Source organism: Siphateles boraxobius, unplaced genomic scaffold, assembly GCF_051911475.1.
Source record: "Siphateles boraxobius isolate OS27281-9 unplaced genomic scaffold, OSU_SipBor_1 6, whole genome shotgun sequence".
NCBI classification, from domain to species: domain Eukaryota; kingdom Metazoa; phylum Chordata; class Actinopteri; order Cypriniformes; family Leuciscidae; genus Siphateles; species Siphateles boraxobius.
In genome coordinates this window covers 19510657-19536541 of record NW_027509186.1, presented here as the reverse complement: position 1 = coordinate 19536541, position 25885 = coordinate 19510657, and the positions used below count along the sequence as shown (strand labels likewise).

General features: G+C 37.9%; 1 protein-coding gene across 1 annotated transcript; it reads left to right on the top strand.

Moving 5' to 3' along the window:
• brca2 (BRCA2 DNA repair associated) lies at positions 1–15190 on the top strand. The gene is made up of 27 exons (XM_077208129.1): positions 1–187; positions 413–505; positions 646–867; positions 965–1025; positions 1121–1158; positions 1277–1305; positions 1641–1752; positions 2137–2192; positions 2385–2466; positions 2583–3272; positions 3359–7141; positions 7231–7332; positions 7448–7517; positions 7615–7958; positions 8116–8309; positions 8405–8592; positions 8777–8947; positions 9025–9379; positions 9462–9617; positions 9724–9871; positions 11084–11193; positions 11362–11563; positions 11655–11821; positions 11923–12061; positions 12189–12442; positions 12550–12675; positions 14386–15190. Exons 2-27 carry the CDS (start codon positions 472–474, stop codon positions 14740–14742), a joined length of 8190 nt encoding a protein of 2729 aa, XP_077064244.1. The 5' UTR covers positions 1–187; positions 413–471; the 3' UTR covers positions 14743–15190.
• Positions 15191–25885: the final 10695 nt, after the last annotated feature.

Sequence of the window (25885 nt, the reverse complement as noted above, 5' to 3'; positions counted from 1 at the left end):
GCGCTTATTGGCGGGATGTGTTAAACCAGCATTATATGGCATGCACGCGCAGGATAAACTGATCCCCACAGAAGACTACAGGGAATAAAACATCCTCAGTCGGCGATGAAGAAGACATTTCCAGGAAAATCGAGAAGTCAGAAGTTTCAAAAAGCTTTTATTTGTGTCAACATGTTCATTTACGATCGTAAGTTACAGAACTTCCAGTTCTGTTTCCTGTTGATTGTAGCTAACGTTAGTTCTGATAGCGTTGTAAACACAAGTTAGTAAATGTATGAGATAGGAATGCTACTTTCAATGACAAACTGTTACTTGAGAACTACGTAATATAAAAGTCAGAGACATTAGTGATGCTAGAGATACATGTTACATTCAATTACGTTTTTAAATGTGTTTCTTTGTTTATCTGTAGGTCCAGTGACAGTATTATTATGCTTGGTTCAGATTTAACCCCATCACACTCATGGCAGCATGTTTGAAAATTTCTATCATCAAATTAACAAAGGTAGACACTTCAATCATATAAATACTAATAATGTATAATATATGAAAATGATTATTATATTATTATGATGATTACTAGTGTTATTATAACTATAGTCATATTATTATTAAATGATTCACTCTGGTTTATTGTGAATTAAGAGCTTGGACCCCTTAATCCAGACTGGTTTGAGGAGTTGACTGCAAAAGCTACCAGAGATGAAGGACGTCCTGACAGTTCGAAAGCTGAGCAGGAGGAGGACACTGTCAAAGCACCAGAGACATCAGCCCTGGCCAGTCAGCTGTATTCTACACCCAAAATATTTAAGCAACAACAATTTCAGTCCCCTGATTCCATTCCTAATGAAGAGTCACCTTATGAAGGTATTATAATTGCAGTGTTATGTGTGACGTATGTGTATATAAAGGACATAGTCATGTACTGTACAATTGTTTTCTTTCCATCCAATGACTAATGCAGACTTATCAGCTTTTCCCTGGTCAGAATCGAGCCCTTGTTTGTTTGGCTCAGCCAAAGACAGGTAATCATGTTTATGAGTTCTATGAATTTTATGTAAAATATGAAAGTCAAGCAGAAGGTTAATGTAAGTTCCTCTCCTTTCCTTTATGGTCACAGATTTGATAGATCCTGCGAAAAACCTAGAGATTGCTTTGGTAAGACAGTCTTAGATTATCTTTCCTCTTTTCTTTAAAAGTAAAAAAAAATAAGGCTGTCCTAATATTAAATATAGTACTTTTTTTTGTTAACGATTTCCATTATGTGACATCACAGGCCTTCTGGAGACACCAAAAAGGTCTTTGGTAAGTCAACACAAAATCACAAAACTGGTCATATCATATTTACTTTCTTAATTCATGTTATTGGTCATGCTTTTTTTGCTTGATTCATCCATGGCATGCATGTTTATCTAATTTATCTGCCTTCCATCAAAATTTTAAAACTTTCATTTTGGCTGGTTCACCAAGCCCTCTTTTTTTTTTTTTTTTTTAAATTTCTTTCAAACACTCTTCTTCACCCACCCATTTCAGGAACGTGTCACATTAAAGAAAAATAAATAAACTGAGAACACAGTTTCACATTGCCTTCAGAAGGCATTCTAGACATGAATCATGATGTTGAGTTTGATCTCTTTCAGACACGTTCAGCAAAACTGATATCTGAGAGCCTTGGGGCACAAATCAACCCTGACTTATCTTGGACCAGCTCCTTTAACACACCATCATCTTTGACTCCCACTGTGATATTGCGTATGTATGAATATTCTTATGCCTTGTCTCTTTAGTAGTGAATATGGTTTACAATTAAAAACACTAAAGCATAATGTCGAATTTCTCCACATTATCTCCACACTGTTAATCCACAGCTGTTTTGAAAAAAGTTTAAACTTTTTATGTATGACGAGTGAAAAAGTAATCAATGCTTCAGATACTTTGAAAGATTTTAAAGATTCAATTCTGTCACACAAATTTTATTTGACAACTGGTGTTACAACCAGGGCAAATCTTGTATGGTATGTTAGATATATTGCCACTATGTCATATTTGTGATTTGAAGAAATATGTTACAATTATACCCTGGTCTCCTGATCAGGTATGAGCTACTCAGAATGAGCTATTCTTCTTTTGCTTTAGCAAAAACAGAGGATCGCGGTCCTTCATCAAGTGGCCTCAAAGACAAGGAAGCAATTGTAAGTGCAAATCTGAAGTTCTGTACATAATTAAAGAATAATACTGTATATATGAAATGTTTTTCTGCATTTTATGGCTCTAATTGTGTTTTTGCATTTTGGATTATGGTTCCTAATATTCTGAGATTCTGCTCTTACCAACATAGTACCTGATGGCTGATGGCTTGTTTTTCATTCTCTTATTCACACTAGTTTGTGCGGAAACTTTTCCCATCTCTTTCAAAAGTCTCTGCAAGGACTGCATCATTAAATGATACAACATTAAAACAAGATGGTGAGTGCGACACTGTATATTTGAAATTGTTTTTTTTTTATTGTGAAATGCATACACATACCAGTAACTCTGATAAAATAATTGGGATTATTTCGTACTTTTCTCTTCAATGATAGCCAAAAGTGAGACTATTCATGTTGATGACTTGGGAGAAAATCCTGTTTGCTCTCCAAATGCATCTCTTGATACAAGTGGTCTGTGGAAGCAGACAGTTCCCAGCGCTATAGAGGATGGGGATGTCCGGACCACAGTGCAGAATGTTCTTGATGGTGCTGAGGATGCGTTATCAATATTCTTCAGCAACAGTACTTCAACACTGCGGAGAATCAAATCCAAAGAGAGGATCAGAAGGAGAATATCCAATTCTTCAAAGGATGTCAAATCGCTTGTTCTAATTACAGAGCCAGAGGAGATATTAAAGGCTGATGTAGAAACTAAAAGCCCAAACAAAAATAAAGATATAATTCAATGGACCCCACTAAGTTTATCAGAATCTATTCTGAACGGAGGCTGTTCGGGGCCGTCTTTGATAAACAATCACAACACTGTAGCATCCAATGAAACTAATGGTTGTACTGTTTTCAACTGCACTGGAGAAAGTAGCCAAACTTTTTCACAGAGTGGAAGACTCAGATCTTATCCAGAAGAAGCTGAGCGTCAGAAGACTTTGTTAGACAAATCACCTGCTTTCATGCTCACTAGAAAATCCAGGAAGTTTGTGTATCAAGTGCCAAGTTCAGATTTGTCAACGACTGTAATTGAGCAAAAAGCAGCTCTACCAGTATGTTCGGAACATACTGTCAAAGGTAAGATTGTTCTTTGTATTAAAATCTCTTTCAAATATTGTGTGTGTACATATTTTTGAACAGCTTTTTCACTTTGCATTTTACAGAAAATTTCTCAGTTTTAAAGGAGTCTAGTGACCTTAACAAATCCAGATTCGCCAGTGAATATGCAATCAATAATCAGACACAGCCGCAAGCTGTTGAACCGTTATCTACAGAACCCCATGATTTCGACCACGGATTGGATATGACACAGCTTTCCAAAGCATTTGCAGAGGATTTCACACAAGAAATAAGGCCTGGATTACTGCTTGATGTGCATGTGAAGAGTGACCAAAATGGCCAAGTCCAACCTAAAGCTGAGTTTGAGGAGAACAAAGTTGGTAATCACAATGACATCTCTAATTTATCGGAAATGTCTGTCAACTCCCCAAACAAGTTAACGGTTATGCTAACAACTTTTGATATCAGTAATGACAGTGGTTGCCCCACCACCTTTTCAGATTTGGATGGTACGACAGCCTCATGCGCAGACATCAAGGAGTTTTGTCCTACATTTCAAACTGCAAACAACAAGGCCATTTCCGTACCAAGTGAGGCTGTAATGAAGGCCAAAGCATCATTGGATGAAGCTGCAGGGGACGGTTTGAGCATCACTTTAAATCAAACAACTCCAAAACATTATCAAACAATTAAAACATTGTGTAAATCAGTTTCAGGAAGCAGTAATGCAACCAGATCTCCTGTAGGACAGTTCGTCTTCCCTAACCATGCATCAATAACGTGTGTTAGTGATGCGCCAAAAAGTGACAGTCCAAAGAGCTTTAAAATGAATATTTCAAGTTACTCTTCACCACAGTCAAATGAATCTGATTATAAAACTGGTTCAAAGAGGAATAGTACCGCTTTAGATGTTAGCCTTCAAACAGAGACTCTTTTGAAAGAGAAATTGTGGAGAGATTCATCAAAGTGCATTAATCAAAAACCGGATTTCAAAAGAAGTGCTGAAAGACAGACTGTGTCCGACATTAACAGCACATACAAACCCACTGCAGTGGACTCCAGCCGTGATGATGTTGAGAAGAATGGCACTTTGACAGCTTCTCAAAAGGCTGATGTTACAGAATTGTGCAATCTTTTGGAGGAAGCAAATAGTCAACATGAATTTACCCAGTTCAAACCGACAAATCTTAGCTCTGAGAACAACACCACTACAGAGAGAGAGTGGGATCCTGACATAGTCAACGGCATTGACTTTGATGATAGTTTTAACTGTGATTTTGTGAAAGGAAAGCATCCAGTCAAGAAAGACTCTTCTTCGGTAAACAGTTCTGATCATATTCAAATTGTAGATGCTGCCAAATTATACACCATGGCAAAGGAAACACGGAATGGTACTGTGCCTTTGGCAGTGACTGAAGACAATTCTGTAGTTGATGGATTGAAGAATGTGCTGTCTAATTTTACTGATAATACTCAGTTCAACTGTGTTGGTTTTAAAACTGCTGAAGGGAAACTTATAAGCATCTCAGAAAAGAGTTTAAACAAAGCAAAGAACTTTTTTGAAGAGGATGATCATGAAGTCGAGGTGGATTTTGGAGTAATAAAATCTGAGTATTCTGAAACAAAGCTTTCAGCCAATACTTCTGACAGTATAAGCACAGAAAATAAAACCCACAATGGAAAAAAATTACATTTCGGCTGTGTATGTGTAAATGCAGCTTGTAAAGAGATAAATGAGCAAGTGACAGGAATGGAGCAGAATTGTTTAGGTGAAAAAACAGATGTTTTTGTTGACTCAAATAGTCATTATGGATTTATTGCAGCTAAGGGAGCGAAGCTGAAAGTGTCTGAAAAGGCGCTTTTGCAAGCAAGAAAACTTAACGATGTTGACAGCTTGGAGTCGCAAACTTACGTACTCGCTCTCCACGCTTCTGGAAAACACAATGCCTCTATGCCAACGACTAGCCTTCAGAAAACAAAAGCTGTTTCTTGGAGTGAACCCTCTATAAAAATTAATCAGCCAGACTCAGTGGTGGTAAATCAAATATCTGATGTTTCGAATATTCCTTCCTTCAGTAGTGAGAATGTCTTCCAAGAACAGAAATCTAGCAATGATGCTAAAGAAGTTTGTGCAAATATATTTCCCTCAGAAACTTTTGTGCCTCAGTCATGGCAAGGCTATGGTTTTCAGACCGCCAGTGGGAAAGGAGTTTCTGTTTCAGCCAGCGCCCTTAAGAAAGCAAAGGGCATATTCAAAGACTGTGATTCAAATATTAACAGCTTGGAATCTGCAAATATGGAGGGAAAGAATGACAAACTAGTTGAAATCGTTGAACAAACAAATTCATCCATTTCAAATTGTAAAAGTGTTTCATTTTCAAATGTGGTGAAGGCCAAAACTGTTCTCAGGGACACTGATCTGATTAATGACTTCTCATTGCAGTCCTCTTTGGACCAGCAACCCCCTCAGGATAAAGTATGTGAGAAAAAAGGCATTCAAAATGAATTCTCTAAGCTTCCATTTAACGGCAACTGCGGTTTCAGTACAGCCAGTGGTAAGAAGGTATCCATCTCAGCTGGAGCACTACAGAGAGCTAAGGATGTATTTTCTGAGCCAGCTGATGTTATCTCATGTGCTTATAGTTCTCCAAAGACAAAGCAGGTTGTCGATAACCAAACAGACTATATTTCCTCAAGAGAACACAAAGGATTCTGTACAGCAGGTGGGATGAAGGTGTCTGTCTCTGCTACTGGGCTACAAAGGGCAAAGTATCTCTTCAGAGATTGTGAAGAGGAGAGTTTATCATCCAAAGATCTTCAGCACCAAAACTGTAAAGGTTTCAGCAATGTTTCAGAAAAGACACTGATTAAGGTAAAACCGGCATTTGCAGGTTCTAGTGACATCCCTTTCAGCCATGAGTCTGAAACTGGGAAGTCTTCAGGAAAACCGGTAGGATTCTTTACAGCTGGTGGAAAGAAGGTGGCCATTTCTGCCACTGCACTTCAGAGGGCCAAGAGTCTGTTTAACGATTGTGAAGAGGAGGTAGCTTCTGTGAGTCTTCAGCACCAAGCCTGTAAAGGTTTCAGCACTGCCAGTGGCAGAGACGTTACTGTCTCTGAAAAAGCACTGAAGGAGGTTAGAGCAGCATTTGCAGGTTGTGAGGATGCCTCGTTCAGTCATGAGCCTAAAAATTCTTCAGGAAACAATGTAGGATTCTCTACAGCAGGTGGGAAGAAGGTGGCCATCTCTGCCAATGCACTTCAGAGGGCCAAGAGTCTCTTTAACGATTGTGAAGAGGAAAATGTCACATCTATAGAACTTTTATCAGAAAAAGTTCTGCCTCAGACTAAGAGTTCTCATAGAAAAAGTGAGGACATTGTGGATGAAAATCTAAAGTTTGAACAACTAAAAAAGAAAAACTGTGGTTTCAGCACTGCTAGTGGTAAAGGTGTGTCTGTATCAACAGTTGCCCTTGAGGAAGCTTCTAAATTATTCAGAGACTGTGATGCCCAAGTTACGGCTACTGATAACCAACTGCTACAGAGTGATTTCTCAAAACGATGTACTCAACATAAACATAAACGAACCGAAACCACTCTACATCCTTTGCCATCTAAAGTAACTCCGAATATACCTGCACAACTAGACTTGAACTCTTTGGATTTTAACAGTTGCACAGACACCCAGCAGGAATACTTTGAGCAGGAAGCGATGGCTTGCACTGAAGCTTTACTGGCAGATGATGACCTGAATGAATCGGTCAAGTTGGTGATGTCAGAGAGCACTGATTACCAAAAAAGTCTTAATATTTATGATCGACAGACACAGGGGTCTTTTGACCAGAACAGGAGGAGAAAACGTCAGTCTGATTCCTGCAGTATAGCAGGTATGGCTCGGTTTTGTTTTGAAAGGGCAACTGTATGAATCAATACATTTGATATTTTAACCAGTCATTATGTTAAATACTTTGTTTAGATTCAGAGCAGCCTCCTTTGAAAAGACAACTTCTCTCTGAATTTGACCAGACTTTAGATGCAAAATCCTCTGGCCTCAAACCACTAAAAAGTTGTCCGAATGGTTCGTTTTCCTTTTTTATTTTTTTTTATTTTTTATATAGATATATTACTTCTGTTTATTTTATGATAAATAACTATCTAGCTTGTATATATTATCAATAAATTCCCTTTTACAGGAACTCTAAAAGATAGGCGTGTCTTCAAATATAATGTCATCCTCAAGCCGAATGTCACTGCTCCCGATTGGTAGGTTGTATGTTTTACTGATTTTAAGAGTTAAGATTTCAGCGTTTAATATCACAAGACATCTTTAATTCTTACAAATTCTCTTTTATATATGCAGGCATCATGTGGCCGAAAAGTCAAATGACCTCGAAAAACATTGTTCTACTGTGTCTGTCCAAAACAGACGAAACTCAGACACCAAAGGAGGGGTGTTTTTGTCCCCTATTCAGGAGGTTATGATGACTGGTACATCAAACTGTCAAAATGTCTCTAAAGTGTCCAGTGGTTTTATGCCACCTTTCAAGAAGGAAAACAAAGAAAAAACTGATCATAGCAATCAGATGGACCAAAAGATGAAGGCTTCTACATCACATAGTGACAGTTACCTACATGAGGGTTTTAAGCCTAAATCAACCACTTCAGTGGAAAGTGTTGTAAAAATCATGAACTCTGAAGAGAAAGGTATGCATTTACTGTCTCTTCTAAATTTATCTTTTTAATATCTTAAAATACATGTCTCATAATCTTACGTATTTGTATGACAGTGTCCAAAACAGATGTAGAGATAGAAATTAATAATTTTAATACTGCAATACTTTTTTTCTTGGGATGTTAATAGACACTGAGGTATATCTCAAGGATACCTTGGACCTAGCCAGGGATATGCAAGACATGAGGCTAAGAAAGAAGAAAAGGCAGACTATTCGTCCTCTACCTGGCAGCCTTTACCTTGCTAGGACTTCTGGTGTCCCTAGAATAGGTTTAAGATTTGCAGTTGGATGCAAATGTCCTGGTCAATACACAAAGGAAGAGGTACATTTTGCGATACTTATTTGCTAATTATTTTACTGTTTTTAAGGCATTGAAAAATTAAACTTTGTGTACTATTTTTTTTCTCTCCATCTTAGCTTTATCAGTATGGTGTGCATCAGAAAGTCTCAAAAATAACCAGTGAAAATGCTGAATCATTCCGATTTGACTGTAACGACTTCTTCAAGCGTGAGCTTCTCATAGAGTCTGGTGCTGTCCAGCTGGCAGATGGAGGCTGGTTGGTTCCAGACAGTAAGGGTACAGTGGGCAAAGACGAATTTTATAGGTAAACATATTATATGCCGATGCATATGGTGCATTTAACACTTATCAATAACAAATATAGCTTGTGGTCTTATAACGGCACAATGAGATCTACATACTAAAAGGCACTGTTTTCTTGCACAACAACATTGTTCATTGAAGTAGTTTGTGTACCAATTTGTAAATATTTTGTTTTTTTTTGGCAGTGCATTGTGTGACACCCCTGGTGTTGACCCCAAACTGATCAGTGATGCCTGGGTGTTCAACCACTACCGATGGATTGTATGGAAAGGGGCCTCCATGGAAAGAACCTTTCCAGTTTTGATGGGTAGCCTGTGTTTGACTCCAGAGCAAGTACTTCTGCAGCTGAAATTCAGGTATTGAATCTTTGTAAAGCTCATATTTTTTTAACCCAAAAATGAAACCATTGTAACTGTTTAATATTTGCATTTAGATATGATGTGGAGGTGGATCACAGTCAGAGATCTGCTCTTAGGAGGATCATGGAGAGGGACGACACTCCAGCTAAGACATTAGTGCTTTGTGTATGTGGTGTTGCTAAAACTTGTCAAAATCCAGAGAAGCCAGTGAAAGATGAAAAAACTCCCAATGCAAAGATGGAGTCCTGTGTGATCTGGCTCACAGACGGCTGGTACGCCATCAAAGGCATGTTGGACCCTCCGCTCTCTGCCATGCTGAACAAGAGCCGTCTCCGAATCGGTGATAAGATTGTTACTAGTGGAGCAGAGTTGGTTGGTTCCCAAGAAGCCTGTTCTCCACTGGAAGCTCCTGAATCTCTGATGCTAAAGGTAAAGTTTGAGTTCAACAACGATGATCCATGTGATTAAAAAATGACAGATCAAACAAAGTCTGACAGGATTTATATTTCAGATTTCAGCCAACAGCACAAGACGAGCTCGATGGGACATTAAGTTGGGGTACTATCGTGACCCTCGGCCTATCAGGCTCCAGCTATCCTCATTGTACCCTGCTGGAGGTGTTGTGAGCTGTGTGAACATTGTGGTGTTGAGAAGTTACCCCACTCAGGTCTGCTCTAAGTCAACAGCTCTGAATGAGACATTATCATCTGTAAAGGTTGAGTGCATAATTTTGCTTATGTACAAAACAATTGATTGACTTTCTCATCAAACAGTGGATGGAGAAGAAGCCCAACGGTGTCTTTATATTTCGCAACGATCGTGCCGAAGAGCGAGAGGCCAGAAAACACAGCAACTCAAAGCACAAATCCATGGATCTCGTTATTTCTAAAATACAGACCCAGTTCGAAAAAGAAATGGAAGGTAGGGTTTCATTATATTTACTTTAATTTTTAGTAGGGCTGTCAGTTAAACGCGTTATTAACGGCGTTAATGCAAACCCATTTTAACGGCGTTAATTTTTTTATCGCGCGATTAACGGTCTTTTTGGCCTAGCAAACTTTGTAGTTTTTTTTCACATGCTTTTGCAATAGGACGCGGCATGGACGTTTTGAAAGCGCAAGCTGATCTAGCTAGACCGGAAACAAAACAACAGGCACGCCGCACACACTTGTTTGGGCTTGCGAGCCGGATGCGCGAGCGCGAATCTCTCTGCTCGCGCGTGGAATATAATGTGCCGAGCACGAATCTCTCTGCTCGAGTCGCGCGCTCTCAGATACACGCTGCTCTTGTTAGAATTTTCTCTGGGCTCGCTCAGACAATATGTGCCTGCACTTAAAACGTGTTCAGTGCAATCGCGAATCTCTCCTCTTCCCCAGCTAACAATTTTAGGTTATAAGAACGTTTTCATAACGTTCCCATTAAGTTATAAAAACGTTATTTCTGAATGTTATAGGAACGTTCAAAACGTCCAGTTTTGAGTGGATGACGAGCGCGAGACACCGAAATGGATGCCAATAAGATTCTGAATGGAACGTTTACTTTTAAAAAGTTGCCAAATGGTTCCATTGACGAGACCAAAGTGATCTGTGTGTTTTGTCGTTGTGAACTGAGCTATCATCATCGCAGCACGTCCAGTCTGAAATACCACTTGATGATGGCCAACACACACACACACACACACACACACACACAGCTGATGCGAATTCTCCGCCCCCTCGTCAATATCAGGACCTCGTCAGTATTTCTTTCACCCTTTTATTGATGGACAGTGTTACATTGTGTGAGAGATTATTTGCTCCAAGTAAGAATGTTTTATTGTGAAATTGAACACAATATATGCCAATGTTGTTTTCAATAAAAAACATTTGCACAAAGCAAGCCGATCCACTTTTCCATGTTGATAAGAGCATTAAAATGAGAAAAAATAATGGGACAAAAAGAAATCAAGAGACATTTAGAATAGATAAAACTGTGCGATTAAATGCGATTAATCGCGAGTTAACTATGACATTAATGCGATTAATCGCGATTAAATATTTTAATCGTTTGACAGCACTAATTTTTAGACATTAAACTTTATCGGGAGGTTTGTGTGTAAGGACTTTTGATGAGTGTTTTTCCTCCATGTGTAAGGTCATAAGAAAAGTCGAAGGCAAAGGAGGACATTTAGTCGACATGAGATTGAAGCTCTGCAGGATGGGGAAGAGTTGCATGAGGCAATGGAACAGGATCCTGCTGTTGAGGTGAAGTTTGGTTAATTTTCATGCTGTATACCTATGCATATTTTTTTGCCATTAGGAAGTAAACAAACAAAGAAACTACAAATAAATTGGCATTGTGTCAAACCATTTACCAACATGGGTACTTTTAATAAAAGATAATTTATTTAACTCTATGCGCTATTTGAGTAGACCCATGTAAGTGAGAGGCAGATGGAGGCGGTGAGTAAGTACAGACGCAGTCTAGGGGAAAGAAGTCAGGCGGAGCTGCAGGAGCGGGTGCAGAAGGCTGTAATGGAAGCCCAAGAGGCTGATGGTGGGTGTCCTAATCGAGATGTCACTCCTGTTTGGAAGCTCAGCATTACCGACACTAATGACCTGCAGAATGACCGTGGTGAGCCAAATGGATATCATCTTTACTCTTTGGTTAGATGTTGTAGTAGCCATTTTAACCTGTTATGGCTGGGTGCCATACATTTTCCTAGTTTACACGCTGAATATCTGGCGCCCGTCGCAGGACTTGTATGGCTTGCTAAGAGAGGGCCACAGATACAGGGCGTATCACCTCGCCACATCTGAGGGGAAAAAACGCTCAGGCATTGCTCACATACAACTCACTGCCACCAAGAAAACTCTCTTTCAGGATATTGAGGTAAACGAAGTGTTGAATTACTTTGTTCTCACCACAGGCTGATTACTTTCTCTTTATGATTACATTTGAAATGGTCTTCCAAAAAAATCTGTTTGAGCCAGGTGTCTCAGGAATGGTTGCATCAGCATTTCCGTGCTCGAGAGTGCGTACGCTTCAGAGAACTTCAAAACTCTCAATTTAGCTCTCCTTGTGGGGAGGTGGACATTGTGGGATATATTGTCTCCATAGTGGGCAAACAAGGTTAGTTCCATTAATTTGCATTAAATTGTCTGCCGTCTTGTGTAAAAGCTGTTTTTGTTTCCTCAAACTATGTTCATCAATCCTCAATATTTTCAGACACATTTTAACTGTTTAAATTTCTTCTCAGGAAATTGCCCGGTACTGCATCTTGTGGATGAGAACTTTGATCTGGTCTCTGTGAGAACCTACAGTAGTCTGGAGCAGTTGGCTGTAGAAGAGCTGGTAAAGCCGCGAGCACTGATTGCTCTAAGTAATCTTCATGTGAGACCGCTCTCTGGGCCTGTGCCAAGCCTTTATGCAGGAGAACAAGCACTATTCTCCGTAAACCCCAAGGAATCCCATCTGCAAGAAGCTTTGGCCCATCTGAAGACTTTTGTACAGGTTAATGAATCAGCTTTTAAACTTTCGTATTTAAGTATATGCACATCAAAGAGTGATTCCTCATGTCTTTTATTGTTGCTGATTGGACTTGTTGGTTTTTTACACAGACTTGTGAGGAGTTTTTCAGCATTGCGGAGGATAAAGTCTCAGATGTGGTTCCTTCAGGTGTCTTGGATTGTTTTCAGTCTCCAAGAACTCCTAGTGTGCAGTCTTATCCAAAAATAAATGGCAGGGTTAGTATTAATTTCTTTTTATGTGGAGAAGTATTGGTTTTATTACATTGTTTGTTCTGTAGTCATGAAAGCTCCTACATCTTCAAAAAATATAGTTGTAACTGTTGTCAATTACTACAAACATTTTTTAATAAATTAATATTATCATTTACATTAACCATGTTATGATTATTATAATAAAAAAAAGGTTTAACGTCAAATTAATACTTTAATTCAGCAAGGATGCATTACATTGATCAAAACTCAGTCAAGACATTAATAGTTACCATTTTATTCTTTACATTTTTTTACTTTCTATTGATCAAAGAATGATAAAATGTATTGCTGTTTACACAAAGAAAATGTTTTCAACATTGATAATAATAATACATTTCTTGAGAAGCAAATCAGCATATTAGAATTATTGACACTGAAGTCTGGAGTAATGATGCTATAAAAAAATCTGCTTTACCTTCACAGGAATAAATTACATTTTAAAATTTATTAAAATAGAAAATGTATTTTAATTTTAAATAACACTTTACAATATTGCTGTTTTATCTGTATTTTGATCAAATAAATGCAGCCTTGGTGAGCATAATAGACTTTTAAATCTTTTAAAGGTCCCATATTATGCCCCTTTTCACAAGATATAAAATAAGTCTCTGATGTCCCCAGAGTGTGTATGTGAAGTTTTAGCTCAAAATACCCAACAGATCATTTTTTACAGCATGTTTAAATTGTCATTTTTTGGTGCTCAGAAAAACGTGCTGTTTTTGTGTGTGCCCTTTAAATGCAAATGAGCACGGCACAGAGGGCGGAGCTTCAAGAGCTCGCGCTCAGTCTCAGGACAATTTCATCTCACAGAATGATGATAATAATATCAGAAACTCTCAGTAACGGTGTTCATTTCGACCCGGAGTCGGACAATAATGCCTACAGAGTCAGAGTGCTGTATAGAGATGGAACAGGTATAGTTTAGTAGTTTAATTACGGTTATAACGTATTTGTCATCTCCTTGTATGTATCCACTATTAATAGCCTACAAGTCTACGGTTTCGGACCAGGTCCGAATGATGATCAAACATATACTGATGAGTTTAATAAAGTTTATTGTACATAACACAAAAGATGAAGCGTCAGTTTTACTTCAGAAACTCACCGCAAGAGCTGAGTAAACAGTAAGATATAAGAAGTGTGCAAGTATATAAACGAATTTCGGTAGAGTTGAGGGAGCATTTTCTATAAAAAACAAAATAATTCCACCTCGTCTTCAGCGGCTGCCTCAGATTTCGGGAGTAAATGGAGAGAGCTATGTGGATTAATACATCCAGCCACACAACACCTACAACGCTGGGAGACGTTTTCGTCAGTGCAGCAGCTGTGAACTTGATCAGGGCGGGTCTATGTTAGAATGGCAGTGTCTGTCAACACTCGTGGGCGGGGCCTGTACTTAGTGACGTCACTAAAACAGCATTCTGAAGACAGGTCGTTGGGAGACACTGCTGATGATTTATGGGGATTAATATAAAAGGAGTGAGTGGATTTTTATCACTATTGGGTGGTTGTGTACACACACTGCCAACACACATTTATGTCCAAACAGCAGGCAAAAGTGAATTTTGCATAATATGGGACCTTTAAATTTTTTAATGGCTCAGATTTATAAATGCACTCATGTAGATTCATTAGATGCAAAAAATCTATAATGCACTGTGTTGAAATTCCCAGGTAACCCCGCAACAGAAAAGCAGCAGTTTCTCGCCTTTCACCCCATTGAATAGAAGAACACCTGTGTCTGCAAGTAACAGTGAGGGAAAAGACCCCAAAAACCTGAAAAGAAGACAAGGTTTGGACTACTTATCACGTATCCCGTCCCCACCACCCATCACCCCCCTGAAAACTAGAGCTTCTCCCTGCGTTAGCAACACCTTTAATCCTCCAAGGAGATCCGTGACTCCTAAACCTCCACTGAATGAGTCACCTCGAGCCTCGCGTCCCCCACCAGAAGAGGAGGAGTGGGTGCATGATGAAGAGCTGGTGATGATTGACACCCAAGCGTTACTGGATGGGCTAAGGGAAAGCTGATGTGAAAAGTATGACTCCTGGTGAAACACTATAAATGTGAGTTAAGACACAAGAACGAATTCCAGAACTTGACAACTATGGGTAATGCAAGTACTGTTCACACTGTGTTGGCAGAGAAAGCAAATGGCATGTTTTTGCTTTCTTGTTACCTGGTTTACTGTGGTTCTCTAATTGTAAATGATATGCAACGCATGCACCTTTTTACAACTGCTGCAATCATTTTTAAAATTCTTTCTTGTACTTGATTGTACTACTAAATTACTGAATTTAGTAACGTTCAGTGGAAACAGTATATGTAAAAATGGTTTATATATTTTAATTTTTATTAAAAGATGGAAAGTAATTTCATGCAGAGGTGATATTCATGACATTTGCTAAGACATGCACTGTTTGAATAAAACAAACCACTGATAATACTGAAAATATTAAACTTTAGCACTAATACACAGTTTGTTCTACTGACATGAATGCGCAGCTTACTAAGAGGGAGGTGTTATTTTTGTGTATGTGCGCTTTTCAAAGGATTCAGACTTCTTTTTCTGTCCTGAATGACTGTAAAACAAAACAAAAAACATAGTTTCATCATAGTGACAAATTTTGCATAGGCAGATGCTTGCTATTTCTTCAGAAAATTTATCTCAAAATTGATTTCACAATTCTTTGTCTAGAAATGTCTATTAATGAACAGCAGGTGGAGCCTTAACACTTGCCCTTTACTAGCCGCAAAGTCTGTTGGAAGATTTTGAAGTCCTATATGCCATTTTCATATTAAATCTGAAGAAATGAGAATGGAACAAGTAATATGAATATATTTCTCTCAATAACCACAAAATAATTGGCATCATAGATAGCAGTAGGTTTAACAAACACAAGTCTGACAATTTTCTTGATCTTACTGGCAAACTCGCTGGCAGGCTTATTTAACACACCGCAAAGGCAGACAAAAGGGGTTTCTTTTCCAAACAGAACTGTGTCATATTGAATCATCTCTGATCATAATATTACAATTCCAGGCATTTGCTCTAGAAAAAATATAGATTCTGGCCACTGACTGGCTTTTCAAATCAGTTTAAGGGTTTTTGAAATTTAAAAGCAACCCCATAATCTATTCACTCGTCAAGGAATGCTTCAGAAAACCACAGACATGCCAGATTTGCAGTCAACAGTTGCAGTTAGCTGCCATCAGTGGCTTTCAGTTTTACATCTATCATCTCATCATTGGGAATGTGCTGACTCAGCACACATCCAGCTCTATTCTAAGATCTTTGGTCCACAATGATAAAGATAGCTGACACTCCAGTTATCTGTTAGTGGTTGACAGAGAATAAAATTATCGTGGTCAAAACATTTTCCATGAGCCTGTATCTGAAAATACTTGTGGTATAATGAAGTCTGATGTCTCAGTTGTTCTGTTTTTTAACTAGAAAACAGGCCTGGTATACAGTATTGTAGTTTGTGGTCTGTAAAATATTTTAATGTTTTTGGGAGAAATCTCATGCTCACCACCAAGGTTGCATTTATTTGATAAAAAAAAGAAAAAAATTGGTAAAATGGTAATCTTGTAAAATATTATTCCAATTTAAAATAACAAAAATAAAATGTTATTTTTTCCTGTGATGGCAAAGCTGAATTTTCAGCATCATTACTCCAGTCTTCAGTGTCACATGATCCTTCAGAAACCATTCTAATATGCACATTTGGTGCTCAGTTATTATCAATTACTATTTTTGTAAAAAAAAAACGTTTAAAAAATCTTTTTGGAACATACATATCTGCACTGTCACTTTTGATATGTTTTTTTGCTGCATGAGACCATGATGTGGTAAGTTAATATCTGTTTAACATTTGTCATGTTTTCCCACATTTGTCTGTCTCTCCATGTGATAGTCATTATTTTTGTGAACTGCCTTTAGAGGCCTGATGGTCTACTTTCAGGCATCTGCTCAGAATTGTGTTTCCTTTATTTGTAGAGTTGCTGCCATTTGAATTAATGCATATAGTATCTCCATAATGTCTGGCACTTATGAATATTTTTATATCCGTTTCATACTGCTTCCCATGGCAAGGATGAATATTACAGTGCGAGCAGGTCGAGGACCGTGGGAGAATGCCACGAGGCCGGTGGCGTGATTACTGATGAACGACACCTGTGAGACGCACCGTCTGTATCTCTCACGGAGGAGCGGAAGCATAAAAGGAGGAGCGACGACAGTCGAGATCGAGAGAGGCCAGGCCTGGATTTTATTTGATGTTTTGCTTCTGTTTTTTGTGGCCAGCAGTCGTCCATGAGGGGCTGCTGGCTTTTACTTTTGTTTTTGTATTTGTTTTTGTTTATTTATTTTATTAAAAGTGTTGAATGTTCGCTGGTTCCTGCCTCCTTCTTCCCATAACATTTGAACCTCCTTTTCAACGTTTTCATAGCTCTAAATATTAAAGACCCCCTGTGGTGAAAGTCAAGTTTTTAATGTTGTTTACACACTCACCTAAAGGATTATTAGGAACACCATACTAATACTGTGTTTGACCCCCTTTCACCTTCAGAACTGCCTTAATTCTACGTGGCATTGATTCAACAAGGTACTGAAAGCATTCTTTAGAAATGTTGGCCCATATTGATAGGATAGCATCTTGCAGTTGATGGAGATTTGTGGGATTCACATTCAGGGCACGAAGCTCCCATTCCACCACATCCCAAAGATGCTCTATTGGGTTGAGATCTGGTAACTGTGGGGGCCATTTTAGTACAGTGAACTCATTGTCATGTTCAAGAAACCAATTTGAAATGATTCAAGCTTTGTGACATGGTGCATTATCCTGCTGGAAGTAGCCATCAGAGGATGGGTACATGGTGGCCATAAAGGGATGGACATGGTCAGAAACAATGCTCAGGTTGGCCTTGGCATTTAAACGATGCCCAATTGGCACTAAGGGGCCTAAAGTGTGCCAAGAAAACATCCCCCACACCATTACACCACCACCACCAGCCTGCACAGTGGTAACAAGGCATGATGGATCCATGTTCTCATTCTGTTTACGCCAAATTCTGACTCTACCATCTGAATGTCTCAACAGAAATCGAGACTCATCAGACCAGGCAACATTTTCCAGTCTTCAACTGTCCAATTTTGGTGAGCTCTTGCAAATTGTAGCCTCTTTTTCCTAATTGTAGTGGAGATGAGTGGTACCCGGTGGGGTCTTCTGCTGTTGTAGCCCATCCGCCTCAAGGTTGTGCGTGTTGTGGCTTCACAAATGCTTTGCTGCATACCTCGGTTGTAACGAGTGGTTATTTTTCGCCCACAGGACTGCCGCATACTGGATGTTTTTTACTTTTCACACCATTCTTTGTAAACCCTTGAAATGGTTGTGCGTGAAAATCCCAGTGACTGAGCAGATTGTGAAATACTCAGACCGGCCCGTCTGGCACCAACAACCATGCCACGCTCAAAATTGCTTAAATCACCTTTCTTTCCCATTCTGACATTCAGTTTGGAGTTCAGGAGATTGTCTTGACCAGGACCACACCCCTAAATGCATTGAAGCAACTGCCATGTGATTGGTTGATTAGATAATTGCATTAATGAGACATTGAACAGGTGTTCCTTATAATCCTTTAGGTGAGTATGTCTAGGTATGTGATGTTTTTAATATGCTTTAAGACAAACCATGTGCAAATTCATAAGTCAACACCATTTAATAATAATAATAATAATTCTTATTTACAATTATCACACTGAACCAAAGTAAGAAACTACCTTGTAACCAATTACGTCAAAGTACGGGCGTGCTTTAGCATATCATTAATGCTTTGAGGCAAGGGAGTCTCAAGAGAAGCCAGGTTATCAAGGTATATTCTTCTGTTGATGTGAAAAATTGGGTACATTTAGCAAAATATAAAAGGTGAATTGTTTATATCTTGTATATTACGAAGTTATGATGAACTATGCCTTTCTCCACTGAAATACTGAGTTGTTCAAAGCGTTTCTAACATGCTGATCATTAAAAGGTAAAAAGCGATTGCGAACAGGAACAAGGTTTGTGTAAAATTAGCAACACATCATTAGCTGTTTTATAACGTAGTCAAGCAAAAGGCTAATCATATTAATTACCGATAAATATTAAAGAGCAATACCATTTTGCAGTGTTTAGGCTACTATAGTAAGATTGAGTGGATCAGCTATTCTGAGGTGGTTTCAGGTGTGTGAAGCTAGTGTGTGCCTCTGCATATAGGCCTACTAAATGAATGGTTTAGAGTTAAATTCAAGCTATTTTAAGGAATGATAAAAACTTAACAGGAAAAAACGTTAAATATGTAATTTTGGTGATCAAAGATGAGTTTTAAGTGATAAAACACATTCTTCAGAAAATGTAAACATTTCTATTAATGTTCTTTAATGGATCACCCAGCCATTTGTCCCACCCAGAATCAAACCTTTGTGTTTGTAGTCTTGATCTTAACCCATTATACTATCAGGGCCCCATGATCTAAGACTATCAGTACATTTGTACTTTCCGAGAGAGTAGATAAAGTATGGTTTAATTACCACTCTTACAACATAAAACCTAAGACCATCTTCATCCGCTGTGAGCTGCCCTAATCCACCCTCTTAGCCTGATTCTGGCTGCCCTCTCCCTGGACTCCCTTGGCTGAATGAGACCTGATGGAGAGGAGTGGAGCGGACATTTGATAGGTCCATATCCTATTTGCAATCCCACCACACTGAACAAATTAAGGGTCCTGTTTAGCCAGATCCCTGAGCTGTGCTTTAGACTAGACTCTTTATCTAATAGTGATTCAGGAACTGTTGTCATGACAGACTTTTAGCAGCAGCTGTAAACCCACATTAGAAAAAGCTTGAAGTATTTTAACCCAAAAACAGAGAGTGGCATTCAAATGTAATTTTTAGTGGTGGATTAGCAAGCTAGTGGATTCGTAAGTGAAAATGTATTTGAAGCATTCTATTTACATTTAAATCCTCCTTTTTTTTTCTTTTTTTTTTTTTTGAAAATAGGTGGATTTTTTATTTTTATTTATTTGCAATGTTACCAATTGTAAAAACTTAACAAATTAGATGATTAATAACTTAAAACTGTTGCAAACATTGGTACCATCAATGGTTCTCTTTCACCGCACTTTGCTCTTCTCTAATGTATAAATAAGTCTAAAACACAAGGTTTATGCCAACCCATTTTTTATTAGCTTTTTTTTTTCATCTCCACTACACTGGAGCAACAACAACAACAAAAAAATCCTTCATATTTTAATCATTTAGTGCATATGAACTAAGAGTTTAAACACAGTATGTAAACTAACATTGAATATTTTGAAAAGAACATGTACTGAGATGCAAAAAACTGAGTATGTGTGTATACAGTATGTCTGTGGGTGTTTGTTGGTGTGTTTGTGTTTATGTGCTGGTTTGATAAATATCTGAGCATTTAGCATCAGAGAGAGAGAGAGAGAGAGAGAGAGAGAGAGAGAGAGAGAGAGAGAGAGAGAGAGAGAGAGAGAGAGAGAGAGAGAGAGAGAGAGAGAGAGAGAGAGAGAGAGAGAGAGAGAGAGAGAGAGAGAGAGAGAGAGAGAGAGAGAGAGAGAGAGTGCATTCACTCATTTCACATCTGCTGTTTTTCACTAGAACTAATAAATTGAATGACAGTTCATGGTCGCAACATTAAAGACAAAATCATATTAATTATATTAATAATTAATTTGAATAAAACCTAATGTCCATTGCGATGGACATTACACTTTAAAAAGATCTTGTTCTCTACAGCTCTTAAAGATCTTCAAAGTAACTTTTAATATTATCACTTGAAACTATTAAGATTATAATAGGTGCAAGTTGATGATGCTACCATGAACACAAATCTGTATAAAAGGTAAAAAGAAGCTCCGTCTCCTTCTGTCTTTGGTTTGTCATGCATGTCTTGCATGATGCCTAAATTTCAATCAGATTAAGTTATGGGTCATACTTTCATTGTGATTGGTTCAGGGACTAATCAATACTCATATTATAAAAACAGAAAATCTTATTGGTTTAAACCAAAAACCATGTGATGTCCATTGCAATGGTCACATGAATGGGGTTAATTTAGAGACTTGCATTGCCTATGAACTGGTAGTTAAAGATGCACATTATGCATTTTTGACAGTAATTTATAAATATTAATGAATGAAATAAGTTAGCACATTATTGTTTGCTCAATTATTATATTGTATTTATGTTGCATCTAAAAATACTGAAAAGTCATTTAAAAGTCTGTCAGCAGAACTTTTTCCAGAATTATTTTATATTCTTTATTTTATTAATTTTTATTATACTTTTCTATGGAAGCTTATGCCACCATGGCATAAAAAGGTAAATGTGACTTTTTATCTCACAATTCTGAGAAATAAATTTGCAATTACATTTTTTTATTCCCTGGAGGTAGCATCAAAGTCTATCTCTCTCTTTTTTAAAATATTTATATATATATATATATATATATATATATATATATATATATATATATATATATATATATATATATATATATATATATATATATATATATTAAAAATGAAACAGTGAAGAAACCAGAACTGTTACATTCTTTTTTCTTTTTTTTCTTTTTTTTTTTACGATTCCCAATCCATGAGCCTGTTCTCTTTCTAAATTGAAAAGATTATAATGTCCGCAACACTGCTACTTACTCCCATATTTTAATAAAAAAAGGCAACGTTTCGACCCTACTGTTCTCTTTCTATTCATTTGGATTCCGTGGATTGCTTTCATTAAGCCCTGTGATTGGCATTTGGTCAAGCACACATTGATCTTCCTGTTCCATACCATTGACTCTTTGAACTTTAACTCTTAAGTCATCCTTTCACTCCTCCTGTTTTTATTTAATTTCCATCTCTTCCTCCATAACCCCGCGTCGCACCTCTTCCAGCAGATTTGCAGTGGAAATGAGCTTCACAGGCTGTTGACCTTGCAGACCCACCACCTGAGGTCTGGACCAGCAGAGCTTGCAGAGTGACCCTCAAATTCACCCCGCTGTAAATCTTTTTACGCTCACTTTTTTCAGCATTAATCTCATGAACATGCACAAGGAGAGAAGGATGTGCAATTTTGTCCAGGATTAGGAGTTCGGGATTTTGTGGCTGGTTTAGTTTAACTATTAGTTTATTTTCCATACTGAACGAAAGTCCCATTTGATTCACTTACAAGGAAGTAGAGTATCGATGGTCCATGCAGCCAGCGGTGAAAATGATTTGAAGATGCTGGAAGTCATAAAACGTTCAAATTAAACAGAGCTGTTAAATGAAGAGTCTCATTCCCTGGGCATCGTTCATTTTTTTCCATCAGAACCATTTAGAGCAGATTGTCCTTGTAAATAAATACCACTTTAATGGAACTCAATCTTCTCCTGACCTCAATGTGTACTTTGTTCCCCAAAACCATTCCAGAACACTGGCTTTTTATTATTCTCTTGAAATAGTTTTGGAACACCTACTTTTGTAGTCACATTAGCAAATATTAAATATGACTTTTCTGTTGATAAATGGAAAAATATCGCTGGATGACCTTCTGAATCTGTCCTTTTGTCTCATACTGTCTCATTCGTTCTGCTCACAGTTTCTTTTTTATAATCTTTTACATAAGTTTTCTGTTGCTAATATTAGTTTGTGATTCTTATGTGGCCTTGTTATGTAGAGCTATAATGAAGTTATGAGAATTTAATCCGTTTTCGACTTCACAGGATTAAAAAAAGGTGGCAGAAAGTTCAGGGGATGATGTCTCAGCTTCTTAGAAACAGCATGAGATCTTATGACGTACATCAGCATGACACATTCACTTCAGCAGGGTGGAAGAAAGGTTGAAATATCATACTGGAAGTGAAACTGTGAGACAAGATTAACAGTTCCGGACTCAAGCTGTTTATTCAATCCAGTGCTAATTGTGTTGGCAAAAAAAAAAAACGAATCCTGCACGCAATCCTAAACACCTTCCTATATGAATCTAAATGCATGTTTGCCCCATCATTTAAACTCATTTTCCTCAGTTAACAGTTTCTATGTAACAGATGGCGATTTGCTATTATTGTCTTACCCTCTACAGTCACTGTCTTGGATGCCCACACACCTTTCTTGCGATGAGTGATCTCATATCTTCCACAGTAAATACTCAAGCTGTGAGTAATTCTGCCAAGCATCATTATGTCTCGCTCCTGGCCGTTGTGCCTCATTAGAACCTGTTACCAGAGCACTCAGGCCTCCCAAAGGGCCCTGGAGGTGTTTTCTTAAGCCCTACACCAGAGGAAACCGTGTGGCCTGTGCAGCCTTTTCCGGCCTGTAAACGCTGCATTTATTTTCAATGCTCTCTTCCAGAAATATCTCCTCTCTAAAACAAGATGCCACGCGCCGTAAGCCTGCCAAGCTCCAACCATTCTACAATAAGATGTACAGAAAGAGCGAATAAAAGAAAAGGAAGTTAAAATTAAAAAGAGTTTATGTAGCATTTAGGCCAGTTCGCTCCACACCGACAGACGGCAACAGACACTTCATCGGGTTTTGTTGGATCAGTTTGTGTTACCCCATTTGGCGTCTGTCAGAGCTTGTTTTCGCCGATTGAACACGTTAAATCAGATTTAGATGTCTGAGAAGTGACATGCTGTAATCTGGTGAGAGTTTTGGGAGCAGGAAAAGAGAACCGTTTTTTTTTATTAAGAACTGCAGAAAGGACTGTTTTACTGAAATATTCTGACAGTTTCCTGCTTTCATTGTTTATTCAGCGATGTCACAACACTTTCACTGAATCTATAGCATAACCACTGTAGTTTGATTCCCACACTAATGAAACTAAGCTGATTTATTTAGTGAATCAAAACGAATGACTCTTATGAACCGGTTCTTTTTAGGGAATCAAAAACATACAGTTTACAACGAAATTTGAGATGCACACTGTGCACTTTTGGCAGTGGTGTATACTAAATCCTATCTCTTTTTTCCGTTTTGTTGTTTAATATATAGCTATGGCCAATAATTGGATTGCATTTGTTGGATTCCATCTAAAATGACCATGAAAGTTATTTAATAATTTAATAACTGTTTTGAGTGTTTTTTTTGTTGAAATGATTTCATCGTTGGCAATCGAATTACATTTATGTTCCTTTTTTCTAAGTATTTATTCCTTGCAAGTATTAAAATATTTAATATTGGTACCATTAAGGAACCAGAATCATTCAATTCTTTATGATTTCCATTCCCAGTTGGGATGGATCTTTTGCAGGCATAGTATTTTCTTTTGAGCTTAACTCCAATGCCCCACAGTTTTGCACTTACAGTAACAAATTTTGTAATTTTTATGTTTATGTTTATATAACTGTGATTGTCATCTTAATTATAAGTACCACACCAAATCATTTTTTTTTTTTTTTTGCCATTCGTTTTGTTGCACATCCTGATTTGCAGAGTTAAGCCCTATTCTGACGGGGCTAGTTTTCTAAACAATGTTTGAGTTCCAATTCTTATCACTCGACGTCTGTGATTTTATTTCATCTCCATGTTTATTACAGAAGTGGGAGTGTGTGTTTTCCAGATGTGGGCGTTACAGAATGTAATTTGCTGTGCGTGAGTCACGTATATGTCTTTTAATTTATTCTTTGTTGATATGATTTTAATTTATTATTTAAAAAAACATTTAAGTAAACTTCACAAGTTTATAGCAGTGGCTGTTTATAATAAACTTGAATAAGTAAGCAGAGAAATCTAGACAAGTATCTTACTCTTACTCTTAAAATGGGCAGTCTTCACAGTTTCCTCGATTTGGCCCTATTTATTGATTGTATGTGTTATTTTTTTGTCGGACACCATCCTAAACTAAATTAAAGCATGCCGAAGATTTATGCGCAAACAGTAGCTCTGGTAGGTCAAAAACACATTAGGAGAAGTGTAAGGATAATAAAACGTCAGAAATCACAGACATTCGCATTCGGACAGGATTAGATTTCTCAGTGGACCGTTGGGTTTGCCGAAAAACAGTAGGTAATTTGATCTGGAATTTTTGCGGAGTTTGTGAGAGAAAAACACTGACTTGAATCCCAGAATCGAACGGGATTAAAATCGCAAAGAACGTCTGTGAAACACAAATTTATCTAACGACCCTCTGGAAAACTAGTAAATGGAATCCTAACCCTATCCATAAGTTATCCCTAACATCAGAGGGAAATGATAGGTGAATAACACTGACGAAGAAGCACCTAACCCTGTTTGTAAACCTAAACTTGACATAAACTGTAAACTTGTCCCTCAAATCTGATTGGTTGATTGGAATGTTGATCCAGGAACATGTTGCACTTGGTGAAATCAGATTCTGCAGTTTTGTTGTTAAACACTTGGTTCTTTTCAGAAGGCAGTGCTCTTTGTAAACAGAAGAGGAATATGTTTAGTAATTTTTGCTTCCCGGGAACTTCCCGCCTAAATTGAGACCACAGAACCAGCTATCCCTATCGCAGTGTACCACAAGTTTTACAGTGACGTTGTTTTGCCTCCGCTGTGTGCAGCTGGGGTCCTGTCATGATAACACGGCAGCCAAATCTGCAAAAAGGATCAAAGATGAGTTTCCTCCTAACAAACAGCCCAACACATTGCAATAACAACATCTGGCGTCAGCTGGGTACAGATGTCAGGCCATGCCCACACCCCTAAAACCATCAGGATGCGGTCCAGATGTGAAGAGGTCCATCTCACGTAAGTTACAGATGTTGCTGTTTCTCAGACCACCACAAGGCAAACTGTGCTTTTGTCTGAAGTACTTTTTAAATTTAGATTGTTTTGCTACACCCAGTTTGCATGTGAAGCTGTGGGACAGGCTACAAACAGAAACTGAGAATATGATTCAATTAGAGTCAAGATTGTTTAGCAAAACAACATTGAGAATCTGTGAGTTTTACATCAGTCCTGTTGGCTTTGTTTTGCTAGGCTTGCATTTGATCAGGCTGAAGTATGAGTGAGCAACAACATATAATGCTAAATGTTAGCATCAATTAAGTGATTGATGTGATTTAATTCCATTTTCAAACTGATTTGACATTGACTCATTTTGCTAAATTTAGTAGTAATGTCAACAATGCTACCGTTCAAAATGTTCTTGTCAAAACTTAG

What these genes read in the sequence shown, in the direction of transcription:
- brca2 (XM_077208129.1), top strand. Translation starts at nt 472, where the DNA reads ATGTTTGAAAATTTCTATCATCAAATTAACAAAG. An exon ending in AACAGGATCCTGCTGTTGAG is followed by an intron (nt 11,194 to 11,361) that starts GTGAAGTTTGGT and finishes CTATTTGAGTAG; the next exon opens with ACCCATGTAAGTGAGAGGCA. An exon ending in CTCTCTTTCAGGATATTGAG is followed by an intron (nt 11,822 to 11,922) that starts GTAAACGAAGTG and finishes TGTTTGAGCCAG; the next exon opens with GTGTCTCAGGAATGGTTGCA.